This window comes from Microtus oregoni, unplaced genomic scaffold, assembly GCF_018167655.1.
Source record: "Microtus oregoni isolate MIOR12 unplaced genomic scaffold, Mior012 000012F_ref0000307, whole genome shotgun sequence".
NCBI lineage: Eukaryota > Metazoa > Chordata > Mammalia > Rodentia > Cricetidae > Microtus > Microtus oregoni.
The window spans coordinates 44373692-44385761 of record NW_024543071.1 but is presented as its reverse complement, the minus strand read 5'-3'; the positions used below and the strand labels follow the sequence as shown (position 1 = coordinate 44385761).

The 12070-nt window shown below is 37.4% G+C and overlaps 1 protein-coding gene across 11 annotated transcripts in view; it reads right to left on the bottom strand.

Moving 5' to 3' along the window:
- Positions 1 to 12070, bottom strand: part of Tle4 (TLE family member 4, transcriptional corepressor) — a 134858-nt gene that overhangs the window by 91237 nt on the left and 31551 nt on the right. For 7 of the 11 annotated variants that reach the window (XM_041660884.1, XM_041660882.1, XM_041660887.1 and 4 more), the window contains exon 5: positions 11869 to 11931. The exons of the other annotated variants lie outside the window; for them this stretch is intronic. In XM_041660884.1, coding sequence (XP_041516818.1) covers positions 11869 to 11931 — 63 coding nt within the window. The remainder of the gene's footprint in view (positions 1 to 11868; positions 11932 to 12070) is intronic. 11 annotated transcript variants of the gene reach the window in all.

The following is a 12070-nucleotide window of genomic DNA, read 5'->3' as shown; positions in this document are numbered from 1 at the left end:
TGGAAGAAAACAAAAGATGTCCAGTAGTGCAGGCTTTTCATTACAGGAAAACAGCTGTACTTTATTCTTATAGAAAGTGAGATGTTATTAAAATGTTTTAAGCAGCTGAATCCTGTCAGCGCTGGACTTTATTAAGATAGAATTTACTGAAGGCAAGGGCAAGGAGTGAACCAGACTGCAACAAGAACAGTTGCAGAGCCATGCAATATTCCAGGTGAAAGATAGTTAGGTCAGAACTCGGAATAAATGCCTTTCTTAGGAATCATTAGCCACATGTAATAAATGCCACTTATTTACCATAACACAAAACTAAAAGAACCTTTAGAGATTCGGACACACGGAAACCAGGTTTTGTTAACCACCAAATGAGACTCTGCACCCTGACTTCCAAATGCTGTCTGGTTTGGTATGGTAAGAACTGCAGTACCAACTACAGGAGAAAAACATTAGTAGATCCACTAGTTGACTCTCTACAGCATCCTAGCCAGTTGTCAGTCATTCTCTGAAAAAGTCATGGCCTCTTATTAATAAGCTTTTTCTAGTGGAGGAGAATGAACATTAACTCTAATGACTTAAAATCTACTTTCCCAAAACTTCACTTGACCCCAGTTTTGTCTCAAAATTTGCTTCTGCTTCAAGCATCTGAAAATAGTAAAACAGATTTCCAACTTCCTTTCTTCCAGGTTAAACATTCGTAGGTCACTCAATGGCTCTAAGGCCATTCATCCTTCATGGCATACTCAGTGTGGATAAAACACAGTGCTCCTGGTACATTTAGCAGATCAAGTCCAAGTAAAAATACCACTATATGTTTTGAAAGTTTCACTGAAATCTCACTTTAAGAATTTTATAACCCTACTTTTAGAATCCTACTAGAGAATTCTTACCAAGTTTACAGGCACATATGCAATTTAAATCTAACTGTAATCTCCAAATAAGGCTGTACTAGTGTTCCAAAATGGTTTCGTAAAAAAAAATAATATTACAAAACATATAAGCAACACCAATACTTAGTAAAATGAAGAACTTCTCAAAGTTACACTTCAGATGGTGAACATGTACACACAGCCTATCAATTTTGGCTTGAAATATAGGATCAAAGACTACAAATCTAAACAGAGTTCTCAAAAGAAGAAACATAAATAGCCAATGTTTTTAAGTGTTCAACATACTTGATCATTGAAGAAATGCAAATTAAAACTACTTTGAGGCTCCACTTCACCCTGGCAAAGTGACTAACATCAAGAAAACAATCCCTGGTGATATAGGTATGAATAATTTACATTGGTATAGATTTTAAGGTCAATTTTGTTATATGTATATGTATTTCTTGATCTTGATTAAGGTATTGTGATTGTGTAGTTCATTTAAAATGTAATGTATAATAGAAAATATAGGTTGCTAATGGATAATCATCGATAATAGTAAAGCTTGTAGTCATGTTAGTTAGATTTTCCAGATATATAGAGATATATTTCAGATAGACATTCTTCATATCGCTCAAAGGCTACAGAATAATGGCATTTAAAATATTTTAATAACTTAGGATTTTTCATGACAATGAGACATGTCTGCTCCTGGCGGCACCAATCTACTTCGAGAGGAAGATGGGCATCGAAGAGGATCCTTATGGAGCTTGATAGCCATTTGGGCAAGAAACTGCTCTTGCCTGGACTGATGCATAAACTGGACACAAAGAACCCACAGAGAGAGGACTGCTGAACTTGCCTAAAGGTGAGATGGTCTTTCGGGGTTCCTGACTCATGAAAGAGTCTGCGAGACATTCTGCAGGATACAGCAGAAAGTGACGGAACTGTCTTTGGAATTTCCTGCTTGATGAAAATGTCTGCTGGATACTATGGGCCTGAAGGCTTAAGATGGATGCCCCAATGGTACAAAAGAACTTTGGGTGACTGTCCAGGCAGCGAGATGTCACTGTCATTTCTAGAGTTTTCTTATTTCTTGTTTACTTAGGTAGTATTATATCCTTCTGGAGTCTTTGATGGAATTGAAAAATGAATAGATAGTTATAGTTTTCCTTAGTTATGGTAAAAGATAAAATAGATATAAATATTGTAACTGTAATTCTTGCTTGATAACTGTTTTGTTATATGTAATTTTGCTATGTTAAAGTTAAAGCCTTCCTTTTTTTTGTTTAAACAGAAAAAGGGGAAGTGATGTGGGAGTGTCATATATACATCTGTTGATTTCATTGGATAAGCAATAAAGAAACTGCTTGGTCCTCATAGGTTAAAACATAGGTGGGAGGAGTAAACAGAACAGAAGGCTGAGAGAAAGAAGCTTAGTCAGTGAGTAGCCATGATTCTCCCACTCCAGGCAGATGCAGGTTAAGATCATTCCTGGTAAGCCAGCTCGTGGGCTACACAGATTATAAGAAATGGGCTAGTCCAGGTGCGAGAGTTAGCCGAGAAAAGGCTAGATATAATGGGCCAAGCGGTGTTTAAAAGAATACAGTTTCCGTGTAATTATTTCAGCTAGAGCTAGCCATGTGGGCGGCCGGGTGCTGGGGACGCAGCCCCGCCGCTCTTACTACAACACCCTGGGGAGTGGTGGCACATGCCTGTAATTCCAATATGAGGAGGCAGGCAGAAGCAGGCCCATCTCTGTGAGTTCAAGGCCAGCTCGGTCTACAAAGAAGAGTTCCAAGACAACCTGGGGTGTTACACAGAGAAACCCTGTCTTAAGAAATAAACAAAAACTTAAAAAAAGAAGTAAAAAAAAAAAACCAACAGAAATTTCTTGCATGGATGTAGTGAAAGAATGTCCTTCTCTTCAGTAGAAGGTGAACTAGCTGCCACTGTGGAAGTCACCGTCAGGTTTCTCAAAAACTACAAATACAACTACCATATGATGAAGCTATTGAGTGCTCGAGAGTGCATGCACATACGAGACTCTCTAACCCATGACAGACACCATCACACCCATGGTCGGGCCTACTCTAGTCACAGTATCAATGGAATCAGACTAGCTATTCATCACTGGATGAATAGATAATGAAATTATACTAAAGGAATTTTATTCAATTGTTATAAAATGAAATTGGTGGAACATGGATTGAACTTGAAAAATAAAAAAGTAACCGAGGCTCTGAAAAACATCTCATTTTTTTCCTCTCATATGTAGATCCCAGTCTCTTGGTGTACTTATACAGTGTGTGTGTAGATAACCAGAAACAAAAGGGAGACCAATTAGAAGGTGAAGGAGGTTTTAATGAGTGGAGAATAGGTAGCAACACAGGCGATAGTAAAGTGGAAGGAATAGGAAGGGAAGGCTTAAGAATGGAAGGGGTCAGAAAGATGGAGAAAAGAGATGAGAGAAGGGAATTCAACCAAAACCGAGTATGTATGAAAATACCAAGGAAATCTACTTTGTAGAATAATCAAAAGACAACAATAATACAAAAAATAAGCATATAGGAATACTTTGGAAAAGCTGCCCAAGTCTTTTCCACACTCATCGTTTTGCCTTGCCTTCTTCCCTTCTCATATGAAACAGAATTATTATTATTATTATTTTATTTTCCAAGACAGAATTTCTCTGTGTAACTTTGGAGCCTATTCTGGAACTAGCTTTTATAGACAGGCTAGCCTCGAACTCACAGAGATCCGCCTGCCTCTGCCTCCCGAGCGCTGGGTTTAAAGGCGAGTGCCATCACAGCCTGACTCCAGAATTCTTTATTGGTATGTCCAAGCTCTACAGTTCACAGATGTCCAACAGTACTTTCTAAAACATTTACAATGTTTGATTTGTACTAATAATATGTCATCCACCAACCACAGATGAATAAGCACTGAGTACTTGAAATGTGGCTAGTAGAACTGAGAAAGTAATTCTTAATTTTTCTTAAACTTTACTTACAATTTAAATTGACACAAATACTTCTGCAATAGACCATGCTACTTTGTTTATACTTTGTTTATACTTTGAAATTTATCTTCATTCAAAGATAGTAGGTTTTTCAAGCATACATTAATTTTGGAAACCTGAATATAAGGTTGCCAATGCTGCCTTTGGAGGGAAGCCCACATTTAATTAAACCTTCAGGATAAAAAGAAAAATACCTCCTGAGAGTCATCTTTTATTTCCTGAGGTCAAACAGATCATAATCCCATCATTTTGCTACCAATTGTCATTAAAACACATGGTCAGGTAAAGCAACAATATTACTAGTCAACCAAAAAACACATAAGAGAATTATGCTTTCGTGTAGCTCAGAGTTGTAATGGTAAAAAAAAAAAAAAAAAAACTATCCTAAATGATGTTTACTCTGCACATGCCGTGATGTAAAATTCATAAAAATGGACCAAACCTTCAAAGCATACCCAGTGCGCACCTCTGCATAGAAGGCACTGTAATACATTACCAAGTCTGACCAATTGACTCCAACTGACTTGTGTGGTACAGGCTACGGACACAAATGTTTTCCCTAGATGGTCTTAGAGTTGTCTGGGCGCCTGCCTACCAGAGATTCGTGGGGGATTTCAGCAAAGCTCACCTACATCAATGTTACCATGTTACCACAAGCCACTGAGTCCTTACAAAGTAAACAGGCAACATGAGTTAACTTGGAGTGATCGCGAACCAGTAACACTGCTACCAGAGTGTGTAACCACTGCATTTTGTTCATTCCCTCCCTAAGGCACAATAAGAAAGTGACTGATCACATTTTTCAACTTCCATTTCACAATTATTCTATACATTCAAAATGTGATTCAGAGAAACCCATACCCACATCTTAAATAAATGGCATAATAAATTTCTATCACATGCCTAGAAAGGTTGTTTTCCTATTACATTAGAAGAAACAAATGTAGAGCTAAGACAAAAACATATGTATCATTTGAAATTTTAATTCTATGGGATTCATACGACCCCTATTGCATAACTATGTGTCACTGTCTACTTCTTAAATGCAATGTAGAAAGCCCAAATAAATCTAGAAAACTCTGAGGAAACAAACAATGAAACAAAGAAAATTCACAACATGGTACAACTCATTAGAAAACCTAATAAGTAAATGGGGTAAGGAGAGCTCCCAGCTGGAATTACTCTGTACCAGAAAGAATTCAAGGTGAAAGTTACCTTTTCCCTAAGTAAATGTGAGCTGAAAAGGAAAGGACTGAAACTTTTCAATATAATTTAGCTTTAATGGTCTAAAATGTCTAATGAACATGTCTGTTAAATATTTTTTAAAAACAATTATTTCATTTATCAAACCAGTATTTACTCAAAATAACAGACACAGATGATAAACTGCTCTGCTCCTTTGTAAGCCCAGCCCCTAAGTAAGTCTTCATATCACTGTGAAATCCAGCCTACATGACGCCTCTACCAGCTCCCAGGCAGCTCTGCTTGTTTTAAATACCTTACGACCAGAACACCTAGCTATGAAGTTCGAGAAGGAGGAAAGGAAGCAAATGTCCATTCCCCTTGGCACTGAATGATTAGAAACAAGCTGTTCGGTTTATGGATGGCAAGGTTTAAAACAAGGACCATGAGTTTAAAAAATGGGACTTCAGTAGCCACCATTCAGAAGGAACCATGGTCTGCAGGTTATTTCTGGCTGTGGTCTAGAAATGGTTTGCATAAGTGCAAAGAGAACAGATAAGTGAGTACTCAGATACAAATGGGACATCATTTCACAACCACAGTGCAGGACTATCCTGACAAGAGGGAGAAGAAAGCTCCTGAGGGAGGTCAGCAAACACTGGAGCATAACCGTATCTTCTGGACATGACAGGGCCATGACACTCATGAACTCACAGCAGCAGAGTCTGTGAGCCCTTGGCCCTAGCTGAAGAACTATGGACAGATGACAGCTTCCGGGGAAAGGGAGAGTTTCTTTAAGGGTTTAGCCCCTAGTAGACCAACCACACTCCCGTGGACAGCACCCTTACTCAGGAATGTATCTGGGCAGTACAAAGTAGATTTTGTTATTAAGTAACAAAGAAAATGAGGTTTGGGGAATAGGGAAAGGAGAGCGAATCTGAATTTGGGGGATAAGGTGAGGAGGTATGATAAAAATGTATTGAAGAAAATTCCCTAAGCACAAAACTATTGAAAATGGCTTGTGATACAAGCAATCAAAATGGGTCAACCTAGCAATATATGTAAGCAGATTTAAAAACAAAAAGATATCTTAAACTCCATAAAAACCAATGACCTGAGCAAACACTGTAATTCTTTCATGATTTGAGAAAGGGAACTTGGAATTTTTATCTCACTGTCTCAAGATACCTATGAAATACCAAAGAAAGAAAAGCATTTCCCACCCAGCAAATCTGCTACAAAATATTGCAGGGCAAGTACAATTTGCCACAATCTAGCCTTTAACCAAGAAGTATAAGAATCCTAGGACTGTAAGTTTTTAACAAGCATACATAAATAGTTAAAGACCCTACGAGTTGTTAAGATAGACTAAACAGCCCATAACTGTTCATATCTACTGTATTCCTTTCTGTACTGTACAAACTTACCAAGTGTAAACTACTCAGTGAGCTACTGTTCAGGATGATTTAAACTACAGGGATATATGGTTTTTATAGCAAGAACTATGCATTATTTATCTATTAGGTTATCAAAATGGGTAGTACTAAGTACTTGGTCAGAGAGAATATTTGTCATGTAAACACATATCATGGTTAGTAGTAATAATAGCCATTACTTTAATTTTATGTATAGGACTATATCTGGAAGTGACTGCTAGCTTTAGGTGGCTAGTAGTTTTAGCTTTCAGTGGCTGTGGAAAACTATACTTCTAAGTCTTATAGCTATGTGGGGACAAGTAACGAGGTCTAGAACATTGCCAAGGGGGCAGTAAAAGTGAACTACTTTCACATTCTGCCCATTAAAAAAACACCCCCGCCCCATTCCTGTTTCTGTAGACAGGGCAGGACCCAGTGGAGCTATAGAAAATGAACGTGAAGATAGAAAGTTTACAGTAAGTTGAAGTTAGCAAATAATTAGTACATTTCCTTTAAAAACAACTGTTTCCTGAGAAGAATAAGCTTTTTTCATGAATAAATCAGTGAGGTAAGTTGAGTTCTAAAATTAAAATATCCAAATATCCTGTTAGGTCTTTTACATCATCAGCAATTCTTAATATTTTATAATCTGTTTTTAATTTTATGTTCATTGCTTTGCCTGCATGTATGTATGTCTGTATGACGGTATCAGAAGTCCTGGAACTGCACTTATAGACAGGTGTGACCTGCCATGTGAGTGCTGGGAATCAAAGCCGGATCCTTCAGAAGAGTAGCCAGTTCTCTTAACCACTGAGCCATCTCTCCAGCCCTATCAATTCTTATTAACAAGCTACAAAGGTAGCTCTGGAGCCTATCATAAAACGGAGAACTGTACCATCAACACCATAAAGGATGTAAAAGTGGCTGAGCCAAAATTTGGCCCATAGTCTGGCTGAGCTCAGGTTTTTCTCACACTGCATCCTTTTGCATAAATCTGTCTCTTGTTATCAACACAACTTTTTGCAAAATGGAACTATTTACTGAGAAGAGAGTTGAACTACAATGTTAGAGACCTATAACCTACTAGGAATCTGAAGTTCTTAAAGGTCTTAAAACACTTTGAACCATGAAGTACCTACTGTTTGATTCTAAATAATCCTTACAGGGAGGGATACATACATATATATTACACACACACACACACACACACACACACAAAACCAAAAACACAACTGCTCTCCAATTTGGTTCAATATTTAGGTGTTTGATATTTAACACCTGAAATCTAACAAGTCAAAATAATGGCAAAAATACTCTTTTCCTTCTGAAAAGTTAATCTTTGTAGAACTGACTGCTTGATGCTAGAGTGGTAAGTCCTAGAGAACCACATTGAACTATTTCTTTGAATTCTTCCTAAGTTTTTCTTCTTTTCCAAATGTCTTAGAACCTAAACAGATTCCATTTCCCTGAAAGTACACTAGGAGAGGAGGAACTAAGTACTTCCTATACCAGATGCTATTTCAGTTTCAATACATACAATACACATTTTAAGGCAGAATTAATCTCATTCAATAGGAGCACAGGCTTACAGAGAAAACGTTACCAACATAAGTCAATGTAGAAGAGCTTTGATTTAATCCCACATTAGCAGAAATGTTGCCCCTATTATCAAGATGTAACAGTGAAACATAGATTTCTATTTACATCAGAGTAGCCTTAAAAGATGCAAGCTGCTGGATGGGGGAGGTGGTGTGGGATGGGAGAGCATACACCAAGACAACATTTGCTGGCATTCCTCAGTGTGACTGAGGATCCAGAAAGACTAAGGGTCTATAGGCTCTATCCTGATATTGCTCAAGAAAAATAACCATATGCCCAGCTAGTTCAGATTCTTTGGGCATAGTTTTAATTTACAAAGAGAAGTAAAAAGAGAAACAATTCTTTGCTTGCAAAACACAATGATTCAAAAGGATTTAGAAGCAGTTCCAGGCCTTCCCAAAAGAGAACTTACAGGCTATTCCCACGGGAAGTGCATGTGCTAAATGCCCAAGTGTGGAGCCCCGTTAGTCCACAGATGAGGAAACTGAGGCTGAGAGAGGCAAAGTACTTGCTAAAGGCCACGCAGCTTGGGTTGGATTAGACAAAGCCATGTGATTTGTAGTTGGGAAGTCAGGACTCAACCTACGTATGGCGGCCAACAGCTGGCACTTTTTTATAGAACTGACAGCTTGGAGGCGGTTACTTGTAATTTCTTTCCTGAAAATGAGACAACATGAAAAAGAACTTCCACAGGTATTACCATGATATATATTTTAAGAGGACAAAAATCTGAGAGCAGAGTACAAATCTGTCTAATAGCCAAAAGAGGGGTGAAGAAAAGGTTCAATCAGATGATGGTTCGTGGTTACCGAACTCTGGTATTATGGGTCCTATGAAATTCTAAAATCTAAGTAATAGACAACTATTAATTTTTAACAGCAAGAGATAGTACTATTTTTGTCTAATATTTAGGACTTTAGTAGTAACTATGTATATTAGCTCCAGTTTTATATGCTGCAAGGAAATATTAGAAAAGAATCTTTCTGTAATTTTAAGACTATATACATCAACTTTTAAGTATATTTGAGGTAAAATTTGGTTTTTAAATAAAAAGGTTTTATAGTTAAAAATTAAACAAATTTAATAGTTGTAATTAATTAGTACATTTTTTGTAAGTTTGAAAAAAACTATACACTATCAATTAACATACAGAACTAAATTAAAGGCAGACGTTCTAGATGTATAGAATTTACCTCCTGTTTCTGTCAGACTCCAAACACCTTCATCTACACTGTCTTGTAACTTATGCAGTCTCCAGGGAACACCTTCCTTTTTTCCCCCAGATAGAATCATTTAATTTTTCACTAAAAACATTTAAAAATAAATTCAAATGGCACAGCTGCCTTCCTGGCAGCAACACTGTCACACAGAAAGCTGGTGTTAAAAGATCAGATTAAGAGCCTTCAGTCCTGGCACCAAGTGATACCCGTAGCCATGCAAGAGTGATTTTCCTGCCACTGAGGAGACAGGAAATAGAATCCTTCTTTCTCTAATAGCCTGCCTCTTCCCCACCCTCCAGATTAAGGTCCATCTGGCCCCAGAGAGGAAATGAGGTATCTGCTTACAGAATACCCTAAAATACAAGGTTGACTATGTTTAACCTCAAACACAAATGAGACCCTGAACAATGAGAACAAACATACTTGTGGCTTACACTTTAAGAGACATACTTCCATTGTACAAAATCAGAAAGAGTAAAAGAAAGATATACACAAAATTAGGATTTAGGAAACCATGATGTAGGATTATTATATATATTAAGGACTGAAATCAAGAACTGCCAAACCTTAGGGAAACAAATAGTTTAATGTTGAAAGAATGATGTCTACCCTTTCAGACAAATGCAGAAGAAAAGGTTGTTAATACCTCCCCCAAGGCTTTTCTCTATGGGGTACAACATCCTCAACCAATTAATTTCAGTCTTGCTTAGTGCTGCTACCATTGCACATTCTGCTCCTACTGGGCCTGCTCATACAAACAACATAACTCTTGTGGGAAAATAAATTAGTACCTCCAAGACCACCTTTCATTTCTGACCATAAACCACAGTCTGCAAAAATGCCACATGGACAAACCTGTCCTAGTAATTGCATAGAGTGGTTTGTATCTGCTGAGATCCAAAAATTAACACCACCCCAAGGGACAGTTTTAACTTTTCCTTTCTACCTTTGAGCATCACGCCTCAGCCTGGTTTTAGGGTCACATATTCTTCTCACTCTTTATCTCCACAAGCAGAACTTCTTAAAATAAGAGACAATCAAATCTAGATGAGGCCTGGAACAGTCAAGCTCCCCAAAGAAATGAAAATATGAGCTAGAGATGGCTAAATGTTGAGAACACTTGCTTCTCTGGCAGAGGAACTAAGTTCTGTGTCCAGCACTCCCTTGTTGGCTTATAGTCATCTGTAACTCCATTTGTAGGGATCTACTGCTTCCTTTTGGCCTCTGCAGGCACCAGGTACATGTGCAGCACACATGCACAGAGGCACACAAACATAAAGATAAATATTTTAAAAAAGAAAGAAATGCAAATATGCTCTTTGACACTTAGTTAAAACACATCTAATCCAGTCACAGGTAAATACTACGTTAAAAATAGGTAAATGAGGATAATGATGTTTAGTGGTCATAGATAGAAGGGGAAAACAGCATGTGAATTAGGAAGTAGCAAGGTTTGTGAACAGAGTGTGCCCTTCTTCAACAGAATAGTTATGCAAATCAAATCCTGGTTTGGACAAAATATGCCAGACAGAAATCCACAAACTCAATATACAAACTCAAATTCTGGTTTGTGTCTAACCCCAGCACATGCATTGTTAGACAAATGTGTAAATAGCTATTTTGAATGGCAGTGACAGAACACAGTAACTAAAAAGAGTGAGAGGAAAGTGCCTTCTCTATGCGAAAACGAAGTACCAAGCCTGTGGTCCCAAGACTTTAGAAATAGTTCATCCTTCTTACAGCTGATCATACCAGAGCAAATAAAGAATTTAATAATCCAAAAGCAAAACTCTCCCTTTCTAGTATTATCATTTAAACTTTCTACCTAACCAAAGCAAGAAATAAGCAAAGTAAAAAAAAAGGGGGGGGGGATACAAAGAAACCACCAAGAACTAGAAAGGTAGACCCTCCTTCACACCTACATAAATTTTTGACAGTATACACTTTCCTTGGTAGTAAGCAAAGCAAGTGAGCCACATGCCAGGCATTGGTCCACAAAGAGGCTCCTATCAGCAAAGCCTAAAGTGACACAGAAATGAGTACACTGAATTTATCTTGGATGTCTGTTCTAAATACATAGACAACATAAAAGGATTAATCATTAACTTAAAATAACTTTTAATAGGCAGAAGCCAAAATTCCCGTTAGGTGAAGCTCTTGTTAAGTCTCAATGCTCAATGACAGATGTAGAGATCAAGTTCTTGTCTTGGTGGCAATATTACCACTTCTGCAATTAGATGTCATTACAGCAAACAGGCATAATCCTGAGCAATACTACTTTTAATAATGGCAACAAAAATATTTTAGCAATTAAATTTTACTTAACAGATATATTCTATCATTAAATACATTTAAATTATGTTACACTGGACATTAATAAGGTTCAAAAGTTGGAATGAGAACACTACATCTTAAAAATGTGAAATACAAACATCAAGAAAATGATAAGGAAAAAAAGAAAAAAAAAGAAAGAAAATGGCAAGGCCAGAATCATGTCTAAATCCCTTAACTGTAAAAATCAATAAAATGGCAACAACTTCTAACCATCAGATCAACTATCTTACCTCTTGGGACAGGAAAGGAATGACCTGTGCACAGATAGCATTTAGTCGTTTCACAATCTCTGCCTGCAAAAAAGAGAGAAACACAATAGGAAGAACAGTCAGCTGGTTATAGATTCCCCAAAATATTAACCGGATGATATTAAAAGACTCTTGTCCTCTGGTTGACGGTGTCAATGGAAGAGGAAAACTACCTTCTTAGCAA